Here is a 13190-nt window from a genome sequence, read left to right as displayed (position 1 = left end):
AAATAATTATTGGTAACTATCAAACTTGTGCAATAGAATCAAAACAGATGACAATCATCAACAGTTTAAATAAATTTAAAGAATTTTGTATTCTAATAAAAAATGTTCATTAATTGTAATTGGGAAGTTTAAAATAGTTGCAAACATTTTTAAATAATTATATTTTATTTGTTGACCTTGACCAAAGTACGTAACAGCTATTTTAAATTGAGGTACGCAAATATATATTTTAACACACAAAAAAAATGTGACATATTAAATTGATAAGAAATTTCGTGGAAAATATTTAGAAATAAGACTTGGGACTTGGGAGTCGTCGGGGTCCTATTTTGAGGATATACATGTGAAAATAACAATTTCTAGAGGGTATATACCAAAAAAAAAAAGCCGATTAAATCTGGTCCGGTTTCGTATAGTCATGATCGGAAATTTTTTAATTTAGAAATAAAAAATTAAATCTTTGGAAAAATATTGATTGTTTTTTCTTGAAAAAATAGATGAAACCGTACAAATATTGTAATCCCAGCAGTTTTCTAGTAGAATTAATTTCGGAAAATATGTAGTATGAATGGGGTTTAATAAGGAGCATATGCAGTAAGAATCGGATTCAGATTCATTAACTAATTAGATTATAAAATAATATTCTTTTACATATTAAAAACAACAAAAATAACAAGAAAGACAAAATTAATTTCTAGGAGTACAAATTAATCTGAACCTATTAATCAACCTTACTTTTCAAAATCCGGGAGGGTGGAGGGGTATTTGCCTCTCTGTTATATACTGAGGGCATTTTCGTTTGTCACGGAATTACACGAGATGAAATTTAATGGGGATCAGAACCCACTTTTGAAAAAAGTGGAAACCTATGATTACATGTACACACGGAATTGATTTTAATAATGTGTTAAAATGAATATTCAGTTGCTGAGAATTATCATAGAAATCCTAAATTTTAGATATATGGTACACTAACATTTTTATTTTCATCATGACATTGTTATTTAAAAAATATTAGATATAATTTGAGATTAAAATTTACTTTAGTTCATTAAATCTCTACGCTGTTATATAGAAATCAATAATTCATATAGTTGTTAAAATTGTTGAAATATATTGTGCTAAATATATTAGCTTTATTCAACTTTTTTATAATATTTATAAATTGTTATACTGTAAGGTGTCACAAAAGATTCATAACTAATATTCTTCTGTTACTTTCATAAAGAGAGAGTTGTGTTACTTTCGCAAAAGAAAGAGTTGTCTTTTAACCGTGGAAAAAAAAAATAAAGTCCGAGTGAATTGTGAAATTTTCATAAAAATGTTTGTATAACATGCGTAAAATAATTTAATTTTCTTCTGATAGAATTCATTATGTCCCGTAGTATCTACTATATCTATATATAAATAAGGTATGTATTTTGATTGTAGCCGATGACAAGAACACGAAGAGATGTCTATTTCCTTCTTTCTTTTTTCTACTTCTTCTTCCTTCTCTTTGAGTAGTGACTGTCCTGGTTTGGTTGATTTAGTTTTCAGTTCTAGTTTGATTCAGTGTCATTTCGGCTGAGTGGTGACTGTCCTGGTTTAGTTTGATTCAGTGCTCTCTTCTACCTCCTTTCTGAGTGGTGACTGTCATGATTTGATTTGATTCAGTGCCTCTCGGCTGTGAACTCCTCTGGGTGGCGTCGAATTTGAAAAGAAGAAAACGTTTCATTCTCAAGAAAGGGTTTCGATGCGGCATAGTCCGCGTGATATGTAACTCGAAAAAATTACTGCTGTGTCTACATTCTTAAAGAAGAAAATCGGAAGACCCACCTACTTGTTATTCGGGCGCGAATAAACTAATTCGCATTATCTGACTTCACGTATCTTTTATTTAATGACATAACAAATTAGATGATTATACAAGTAGCTTAATGTATATATTTTAATACTTTATATTTTAATTTTTTTTTTATGTAATAGCTACTTTATAAATCGGATTAATGAAATCGCCCACTTTTCAACCAACAAAAAAAAAAGTTGTTCTGATAACAACTAACCGAATAACTCTTTAAAATTAAATCCTATTGAGTGGAGCAATATTTACTAAATTCCACGGAAACTTGGCTGTCGGAATGGGGCCGGAATCCGTCCCTTGGTTTAATATCTGAAAAACACTGTAACCAATAATAATTAAAAAAAAAAAAGGTTAATGAATTGTTTTTGTACAGATTTGATTTATAAATTTGTAAGTTAAAAAAAATGTTAAATGTTGGCGATAGGTTAGGATAACAATGTAGTCGTGATCGGGCGAGCGACTGGTTGTCACGACGCGAGAGAAAAAGACGAAATGAATGGAGGCTTGCGTAGACCAGGCGGTAATGTCCACGTCAGCAGTCATGCCTTTGCTTCTGCGCCACGTGGCCGCCGTTGTTTCGCAGGTGTCGGCGAGGCGAGCGGCTAGCTTTTAATGCCATGACGTCATTCTCTTCCACGTGTCGAGCTCTGAGGGCGACATACATGGAATTTTTACAACTAGATGTCTGGTCCTTTGTACAACCAAATAAAAACAAGTACAAGTTTTTGATATCTGGTTTTTCCTCCTGATATCATATGTGACTTTTCTAGAAGGATGTCTTTTTCTATAATTAGAGTCATTTTCTGAAGTCGGTTGTATTTTTTTTTTTTTTTGGGGTCTGATTTAAAATTTAGATATTTTTTTAACTAGATATTTTAGATATTTTCACAAGAGAAACGTTATGGTCCTCCATACTTCCATCTCTCAATCTGTTTTCCATGTACAAAAAAAAAAAAAATTCTTTTGTTTGATCAATCTCACTTATTTTTTTAAAGATATGTGAATAATTTTTCAAATCTAAAACTATGAATTTCTTATACTTGATTTTCTCTTTTAAATGAGATCAATTGAAGTATTTTTTAATTATATTCGTGTCGCTATTTATTATTCATGTTGATATGCTATGTATAAAAACTTGATATTTTATATTTAAAGATTTTATATGCTAAATTTATAGAAAGGTATATATTTAAAAATATGCATACACCGACTCTAAATACACTGACAACTTTCTAAATAATAGTCCTGAATAAAAGTCGGTTGTTCGAAAATTTGACCAAAAATTGAGTCTCTGGGAGACAGTTATCATATCTCTTTATCGTACAAACTAATCCATTTAGAAACAAAGATAAGTCTGTATGTTTTTTTTTGTTACTCAATAATTTTATTATACATAAATATGCATTCTGGCAAATTAATACCAACTAATCCATTTAGAAACAAATAGTATACTTCTATTGTGTAAAATATTTTGATATTTTTACCGAGTTATAAAGTAATTTTAAATATTATTTTATATTTATTTAGCAACTTTTATAATCCGTTATTTTAATTTTAGTTAATAAATTTATGCGCAATGGTATACGGTATTTTAATTCTATAATAAAATTATATAATTATAAAATAATTAAATGAAGAAGCTTAATACTAATGAGGAGTCTAACTAGTATGATATTGGTGTCATATGACACTAACTTTAAAATTGATTCAATAGATTTCAAACGATTAGTTCAAATCATTCAAACCGATTTACTTTATGAGTGATGCGTTTACATGCAATTTTTTTTTTTTAATATTTTCGAGTTATTTTAGTATCAAATCAAGCCGTAGAAATGTTAATAAATGAATGTATTAAAATTAACTTAAAAACTCATTCATTTGACCGCTTGACTTGATACTAAATAAATTCAAAAATTTATAAATTTGTATGTAAACGCACAACTAATGAAGTAGATCGGTTTGAACGGTTTGGATTCACCGTTTGAAGTCGATTCGAAAAGTTTTGGAGTTAGTGTTATACTAGCCAGACTCACTAATGAGATGTTAAATTTTCACAAAAGATTAATTTTAAGATAATTGAGAAGTACACTCGTTGGTTGTTCTGACATGAACATATTATTCAGATGCTACTCGTTAGATTTTGAGCTATGTTAAATATTTATTTATTTGCTATGTAAAACTCAAAATTTAATTATTATACAATTTTATTTGACTCATTCGATAATTTTTTATTATTTTAAAAATTCCTTTGATAACTTGTTAAATTTATTTCAGATTATATTTTTATTAATATTGATCTTATCCTAATAGTTTGATTAGACCCCTTTTTACTTATTCATATCATTCCCCTGTATTAATCTATATTTTCAAACTCTCAATCATATTACAAATTATTGTTATTCAACAAATTGATAATGGTACACAATTTCACTATATCATCTCATATCTGTCAGCATTAATTGTTCCTATCTTTTCTCTTAGATTATAATGAATTATTTATGCTAAAAAAAATAAATGATGAAATTTACACAAGTTTTTTTATAAAAGAAATTCTAAAATTTACATACTATAGCAAAAATTATACAGTTACAGACCAGTAAGCGGTCCTACAAAAATTAAGGATTTTATAATATATAAGAGATATTATTTTATTCGAAAAATTAAAAAAACTTTAATTGATAAAAATTTCTTAATTATCAATTAAAGACAAGTAAATTAATAAGATGAAATGACTACAGGTATATGAACTTGAATTTGAGGAAAGGAAAAATGAACTTGAATTTTTAAAACTTGTACAAATTGTTTTATGATCTTCAATTTGATATTAATAACAACCAATTAATTAATGTCTTTGATTTTGAAATGTAGTCCTTCAAATGGAAAGACACTTGTTTGTTTTATGTTGTTTCACTAGTAATAATTAATACTAAATCAAACAAACAAATTCATTTCAAGTGATGGATAATACATGACTGAAAAGGAAAGGTGAGTGATTAGTGATCCAATTAATTAATAAATGAGAAAAATAGACCACACACACAAAAAGTACAGTAGAAAATTTTTATTTGGTCCACCTCACAATTGAATGAATGGACATCATTTTCATCAATCAAGTACAGCACAGGAGAAAAAACCTAATCCCAACTAAGCACTACTGATAATACTCTTCACTAAAAATAATTCAAATTGAGATATTTTCATATAAATCCCTTCAAATTTTTAAGATTCAATCTCTGGTGAGGAAATGCATATATATGATATTTTTGTGTCAAACATTGTCAGTGCTATTTAATTTGTATTGAAATAATAAATTAAAATCCTGCATAGATCTCAATTATATGCACACAAAAAAATATATGAGTTCTCAGTTATTTTTAAGGAAGCTGATAACAGTATTCGTGTTACAGTACCCGCATTGTACCCACAGGGGGGAACCATCAAAAATTAAATGTGGAAAAATAACTTTTTGTGGGGATCGCAAAAATTTCACAATTCGATTTTTTTTCCTAAAATATTAATATCTATGCATGAAAGTATTTATACCTATGTACGGGAATCAATTATCAGTACTGTAGCGCGAAGATAATAGTACTCGCAGCACTGTACCCGCGGGAGGACCACCGAAAATTAAATGCAGAAAGATAACTTCCCTTAGGGACTGCAAAATCTCCACAATTTTTTTTCCATATTATTAATACCTACACAATTTTTTCTTTCAAATGAGATCCATGATGACGTACTTTCAGACTCGTCGTTGGGCAAGTATTTATACCTCGCCGTACAATTATTAATATCTATACTTGTAAGCATTTTTTTACATATGACACTGAAAGTATTAATATCTAAGTATTGAAATTAACTATACTTATACATTGAAGTATTTGTACGTATGAGGTCAACTATTTTTGTTAGAGGAAGGCTGACGCAGGGATGATTGGGGAACTCGAAAAGAGATAATCATAAGAAGTCAAGCATCAAAGTATTAATATTTTTTTAAGTGTAAATATCTAATCTTCTAAGTATTTATAACTACAAATTTATACATATCTAAGTATTTTTTACATATGATACTGAAAGTATTAACATCTAAGTACTGAACGTATTATATCTATGCATTGAAATATTTATTCCTATGAAATCAACTATTTTTGTTAGAGAAATGTTAACGCGAGAACGAGTGCAGGAATTGTAAAAGGAAAACTATATAATTACACTAGTGGAAAATATGGAATCAGGATCGGTTATATACGCATATTAGTATCGGTTAAACAACCGATCCTGATGAAGGCGACACTGATACTACAATAATCTGGATCGGTTAAACAACCGATCCAGATAGAAACTATCAGCATCGGTTGTTTATAAACAACCGATGCTGATACTATTTTTTTTTTTTTCAAAGTTGGTTCTGCAAAAAAAAAAAAAAAAAAAAGTATCAGCATCGGTTGTTTATAAACAACCGATGCTGATACTATTTTTTTTTTTTTTTTTTTGTTGGTTCTGCAAAATTGCAATATTATTCTTTTAGGATTTATGGTACCCAAATAATTGAAACCGGATTGATTTGATAAAACATAATACCATCTCATGTAATTTCAATCCAAAACTAAACTAGCCGAATTGATTTAAATGAAACCGAATTGATTTGAAACCGAATTGAATTGATTTGATAATTTGAAATTACTTAAACTAGCAAAACTAATCTAGCAAATTTACCTAAACTGAGAGGCGAGCGGACTGAGAGGAGAGGGCCGAGCACCAAGCACCGAGCACCGAGCACCGAGCACCGAGCACCGAGCACCGAGCACCGAGCACCGAGCACCGAGCACCGAGCACCGAGCACCGAGCGAGTGAGTGGATTTATTACGCCGAGCACACTTGCGTTGAGCACCGAGCACTCTTTTTATTGAGCCGATCGGACTGAGAGGAGACGGCAAGATGGAGGGAGAGGAGGAGACTGGCGGCTAGAGGAGACAAGGAGTTGAGAGAGTTGTAATTTTGAATAATGGAGAAACGCAAGGAGAGAAGGGATGAGCGCGGAAAAATAAAAACCTAAAATGGACTATCTGGAACGGTTGTTTATAAACAACCGATGCTGATACTATTTTTTTTTTTTTAAAAGTTGGTTCTGCAAAAAAAAAAAAAAAAAAAAAAAAGTATCAGCATCGGTTGTTTAAACAACCGATGCTGATACTATTTTTTTTTCAAAGTTGGTTCTGCAAAAAAAAATAAAAAAAAAAAGTATCAGCATCGGTTGTTTATAAACAACCGATGCTGATACTTTTTTTTTTTTTTTTTTTTTTTTTTTGCAGAACCAACTTTTAAAAAAAAAAAATAGTATCAGGATCGGTTGTTTATAAACAACCGATCCTGATACTATTATTAATTTATATTTTTTTTTTTGCAGAACCATCTTTGAAAAAAAAAAGTATCAGGATCGGTTCTAAGCTAAGAACCGATCCAGATAGTATCTGGATCGGTTCTAAGCTAAGGATCGGTTCTTAGCTTAGAACCGATCCAGATACTATCTGGATCGGTTCTTAACTAGGAACCGATTCAATTAGTTCACGTGCTGTGTTTTCATTAGCTTTTAGTATCGGTTTTATTGATAAAACCGATTCAGATAGGTATTAGTATCGGTTAGTTCATACATCCGATCCAAATAGGCCGATCCTGATTTCAGTTTTTCCACTAGTGTTGGTGGGGACCATAGAGAAATGTTGCTGCTGGGATTTTAGAATAATAATTAGTTGAGACTATATAATTAGTAGGGACCATAATACATTATTTTTTTAAGTGCGAGTACTTTAGTGAATTTACTGTAGCACATATACTAAAATAATTATTCTATTTTTAATAGCTGTGAAGGCGTCAAGTACACATGGCAAACAATTAATGACGACAAATTCTAGTCTATTAACTTTTTAAGATCTTGAACATATCCAAATAAATAAATTAAAATAATATTATTGCTTATGCACACAAAATATGTGAGATTTAAAAGATATCTATTTACCTAGTTTTGTGGTTTCAAAATATTTTAAAATCAGTTCTTGAAAAATTAAAATTTCAAAACTAATTGACACTGATAATATTTAACATTGAATTCCTTCTCTATAAATTTTGTTCTTTCTAAAATCCTAGAGTATAAATTTGCTTTGAATTTGTAGTTATTTGGTACATATACTATCTCCCCATAAATCCATATATTTCATGTAGTTATCTCTATTTCATTCAGAAGATCATTGTGTGGGGGGGGGGGGGGGGGGGGGGGGGGGGGTAATCTAATATTTATGTTTAATTGGCCCCAAGTTTCAAATAATTAAGAAATATTATAAAAGAACACGTAGTTATACTTAAACCATGGTGCTCATATGATATACCTCGTTGTTAGTGAATAAACAAGCATATCACATATGATCACCTACTTGAATAAAAATAACATAAATTGAATTTTTCAAACGGGAAGCACGTTTTGTTTCCCAAAACAATTATATATTTACGTAAACATCTCTCTAATGGATTTATTTTATCTCAATTTATTGCAATCAGGTTTATTTATATATATATATATATATATATATATATATATATATATATATATTGACTTAACTATTGACTTATATAACTGTCGCTCTTTTCTAAATGTAAAACTTGAGCTTGTTGTTCTTTTTTTATTTAAATTAATCATGCTTGTTCTTCAATATCAATAGATATATAAACTTGCAACAAGCTGCATGCACTTGCAATTAAGTTTGAGCTTGTTTCTCTTTAATTTGTATATATCCCTATAAAAGTCAACTTCACATGACACGGAGTGTGCATTGCAAATGGGTATATCAACAAATAGAAACTTATACAAGGATATATAAAAAAAATAAAAAATATCTAAAGATGCACACAAGCAAGCAAACCTAGAGGGACCAAGGTCGGTCTCCAAACCGAACCGACCAAATTCACCAGTACCCTTCAAATTAAGTTCAAAAAACAAACTATGGAGACGGAGAGATGCTCCTCCTCAAGCAAACACCTTTCAAAACCCAAACCTCCATCTCCACCTTCACACTTGCCTCCTATGACTATCAAAGACAATATCAAGCAACAGCACAAGTACCAAAAACCACCTAAGCAGTACAGAGGAGTTCGCATGCGTAAGTGGGGCAAGTGGGTGGCCGAGATAAGAGAGCCGAACAAGCGTTCCCGTATCTGGCTCGGATCATATTCCACTGCTGTAGCCGCTGCACGGGCATACGACACAGCCGTGTTTTGTCTCAGAGGCCGCTCGGCACGTCTCAACTTCCCAGATGAACTTGAAGTTGGGATTGTTTCTACTGCCGAGGAAGGACCAGAAGGCATGTCAGCTGCAGTGATAAGGAAGAAAGCTGCAGAGGTTGGAACGAGAGTCGATGCGCTTATTTCGCAACAGAAGGAGAAACATAGGATTAAGAATCCCGATCTTAATCAGGCGCCGAGTCCTGATAGCTCTGATGTGGATTAATCAGTTGCTGGAATGGGAGGGTATCCGTGAGGAATATTGTCGGTATACCATCGCTAATAGAAAAAACACCTTTATGCCGGTATACCCTCGCGGATAGTCGCTTTTTACCCTCGCGGATACTTAACCATTCTTGTAACGGTTGGTTAGTCGAGAGGTCATGAACCAGTGGTAGTAGTATACTAGTAGTTCTAATTTGTTTTGCCTTTTTTTTTTTTTATCTCTTTTGTATTTTCTTAATTTCTTATGAATTTCTAGCTAGTTTGGGCTGTAGTTGCACGGGTGCAATGTAAAATTTTCCCGTTCTAGAGTCTGTTAAACTGGTAAAATCATCCTATACATATATATATATCGATCGTGTCCTTGACAAGTTTGTTTGAGTTTTGAAATATGAAAAATATATGATCATATATATCTGAATAGAATTCACAAAGAAATTAAGTATTTGCACAAACGATGTTTCAGATTTATTTCATTTCTTCCATGCATATTTTTCCATATATCATTACTATATATTAATTCTGCCAGGGAAAGCTAGAAAATTTTATTAATTAAATTTTTTATGAATCTTGATTTGAATGATTAGTTTCTTAATTAATTGGGTTGCAGTAGTTGAGCAAACGAACTCTGTTTTTGAAAGACGATAAGAGAAGGGATTTGAAGTGTGTTATTTTGTGGGGGATAACGCGATGGTGTGCGTGTGGAAGAGAGGTAGGGAGAAAGAGAATGAGGCGTCAACATCAATGCCAAAGAATTTGGTAAATGAGGTACTGATGAATAATGAAAGAGAAATTGGGTCAGTGAGCGGCGGCTATTTTAGTCCTATTATGACATCCTTAATTAGCTCTTTTCTCACGTAAGAATATTTTATTTTAGGAGTGATGTAGTTTGATAGGTAGATGATTAAATCTGGTTTGATATTCGATGCTAAGCATGATGAATTAGTGGTTTAATTAATACTAGGGTGTCAAAGATGCTCGTAATTCGTATTTGACTCACTTGTTATTGGGCTGAGATGTTAACGAGTTAACTCGTTATTAGCTCGGTTTCGAATTAACGATTTCAAGCTGGAGTCTAGTTTGTTCGCCAGCTCACGAGCTAGCTCGGTTAGGTATCAATTTGTGAATTTATATGAATGTGTGTGCATTTTATATTGTTCAACTCGGTTCAGCTTGATTCAAAAAGTTTATAATTTTTTTTTCTTAAAACAAGATCCAACCAGATCCTCAGCTCGTTAGCTTGCGAGCCAGCTCGGTCCAACTCATGATGATTTCAAAATAAGATTTCAGCTCGGACTCCTAAAGTCAGCTTGCTCGTAATACTCGTGACGAGTTTAAGTTGGACTCGGCTCGTTGCGACCTCTATTTAATACCAATACATACCGGTATTTTGTTTCTGTGTTTCCCTTGCATATTTATGTTACAGGAAATCTAGTTGTAGTGTCTTTGTATTTGTAAGAGTTGGTGATTGTACTGGTATATAGTGGTACACAATTTGAGTGAATACTAGTGATTTTTTTTTTCTTGAATGCATGTTGCTATCGGTGCAACAACTCTTTTGTAATATAAACTATGCGTTTAGTGATAATTTACAGGCTTTTTCATAAAAAAAAATCATGCGTATTTAATTTGTACGAAATTTGAAGTTGTTAGAATAAATTTTAATCTATGTTATAATCTACTTGGAGACCAAATTTTACATTTTTTGAAATTTTTTTACTATTTATTAAGCTGGTTTGAAAACCGCTGATTTCAGTAATTTTCTGCAGCATTGAAATCAGCGGTTTTCAAACCAGCTTAATAAATAGTAAAAAAATTCCAAAAAATATAAAATTTGGTCTCCAAGTAGATTATAATATAGATTAAATATCTAATGGTTTGGATTTATTGTTTGGACATCACACGGCTAAAAATATCCCCGGCAGCACCTGGGCAGAACTGCTGCCAGCAGCAATTTAGCCACAGCCTATATATATATATTTATAATAAATGCATTTTTCATGCCCATTTGCATTTAGGAAAAAGATAATTACATACAAACAGTATCACTTAGTCTAGACTCTTTAACTACTCTCTACTTTTGAGTAAGCAAAAGATGAAAGGTCACAGGACCAGATGTTTAATGTTCCCTGCTCATACTTTTTTTTGAAAACAATTGGCACTGACAGCCAATTCAGCCAAAACACAATTTTAGACTCACACTTACTGCAAAACAACATCGATCACTGCATTCCAACTAACATACTTCAGCTAAACTAAATTACAAAGCAGGCCTGCAGCTTGATTACCATCAGCAGCATTCTCTCCCACTGTAGCAACCTGAGCATTGTTATGGTCATAGTGACAAATGAATTATTCGGATTCAGTTCGGCGAGGTCAAAAATTCGTGATTCGGAAATAATTCGGAATTATTTGGATCAAAGATCTCAGTCATGAAAGAGAGCAAAAAAAAAATTATGGGAAAAATTCGTGAATAATTCGTAAAATTCTGGAAAAAATTCGTAAAATTCGTGAATTATTCAGGTTTAATTCGGTCAACCGAATAATTCGGCGTTCGGTTTGACTTCACCAAAAAAATAAATTATTCGGGGCATAATACACGAATCTTGTCACTATGCTGATGGTTTTAATTATTGTAGACAAGGGCAGAGGCAGATATTTAGTAAATGGGGGTCAAAATGTTAACTACATACCAAAAAAAAAAAGTTTCAATGTCATATGTGAGCTGTCTTTGGTATTCTCAGTGGAATATGGGAGAGAGAGTAACATGATGTGAGCAATTCTTTTGATTACAAAAAGTTTTAAAATGCTAGAAGTACCCAATCAATTGATCCAAAAATTATGGGGGATCATTCATATAAAATTTTCATAAAAATAGGGGTTTCAATTTTGGAGTATCCATAATATTTTATTATAAATTATATAACAAAATTGTACTTTATAACCAATTTTATAAAAAAAATAATAATTAGGTCAATTAACTCTCATTGTGTCCACATGTCTCTGTCTCTGACTGTAGAGGAATGTTGTCAATCTCTTCTGGAACCCATGCCTGAGTAGCTTGCTCAATCTCAACATTTCCTATCCAATACTTAAACTAGAGAGAGTTAATAAAATGAGATTTTTATTAGATTTGATACATTCGTCAGAAAATTAGATTTCATTCCTATATTTTCAAACATTCTAACAAACTGCACTTATGATTGGTAATAAGCAGTCCCTTTGACGGCCAAAGCAATTAATAATATCCTCAAAAGAAGATCAATCAACAAAAAAATTGACATTGTCTAGCACTTATGATTGGTAATAAGAAGTCTCAAGTACATTCTTCTACTATGCGGTTGCAACGATTTTGAGCCAATTGAATTGAATTTATACTTTTTGAAAGTCTGTAAACATGGTTCTGTCAATTAATGCATTTTCTTAGTGCTGTGTCTTTTGAATTGAATTTATACTTTTCAGAAAATATGATTAAATGATTTATCTTTTTCTTAAAGATGGTAAAAAAAATAAAAAAATTGGCATTTTCTTAGTGCTATGTCTTTTGTTTTTAAAAGCTTGACAGGAGCTGGCAAGTGTACAATGACTGTAAATAGAAATTGCTTAGTTCTGTGTCAACTGAGCTTTTTTAATCATTAAATTTTTAACAAATAATTTTTTTTCATAGTACATTCAATCTTGGATTCCTACGTGGCGGATTGCATGGTTCGGGTTAAAGTACCACTCAAAGTACCAGCGGGAACAAAATGATTACTACGAAAGAATGCAAAAGGTTGTTATCAATATCAAAATCTTATGTTTCTGTACCAGCTGGTTCGAACCAACAGTACCAAATTTACCAGTTTGGTTTTAC

General features: G+C 31.5%; 1 protein-coding gene across 1 annotated transcript; it reads left to right on the top strand.

Moving 5' to 3' along the window:
- The first annotated feature begins 8796 nt into the window (after positions 1-8796).
- LOC144553546 (ethylene-responsive transcription factor RAP2-9-like) lies at positions 8797-9377 on the top strand. Its single transcript, XM_078301761.1, has one exon. The coding sequence runs from the start codon at positions 8838-8840 to the stop codon at positions 9339-9341; it is 504 nt and encodes a 167-aa protein (XP_078157887.1). The 5' UTR covers positions 8797-8837; the 3' UTR covers positions 9342-9377.
- The last annotated feature ends 3813 nt before the right edge of the window (positions 9378-13190 follow it).

The sequence above is a fragment of the Carex rostrata genome, chromosome 4 (genome assembly GCF_964058835.1).
Source record: "Carex rostrata chromosome 4, lpCarRost1.2, whole genome shotgun sequence".
Classification (NCBI taxonomy): Eukaryota; Viridiplantae; Streptophyta; class Magnoliopsida; order Poales; family Cyperaceae; genus Carex; species Carex rostrata.
This window is presented reverse-complemented; position numbering and strand designations above follow the sequence as displayed.

Coding starts and splice junctions, on each gene's coding strand:
- LOC144553546 (XM_078301761.1), top strand. CDS start 8,838: ATGGAGACGGAGAGATGCTCCTCCTCAAGCAAACACCTTTCAAAACCC.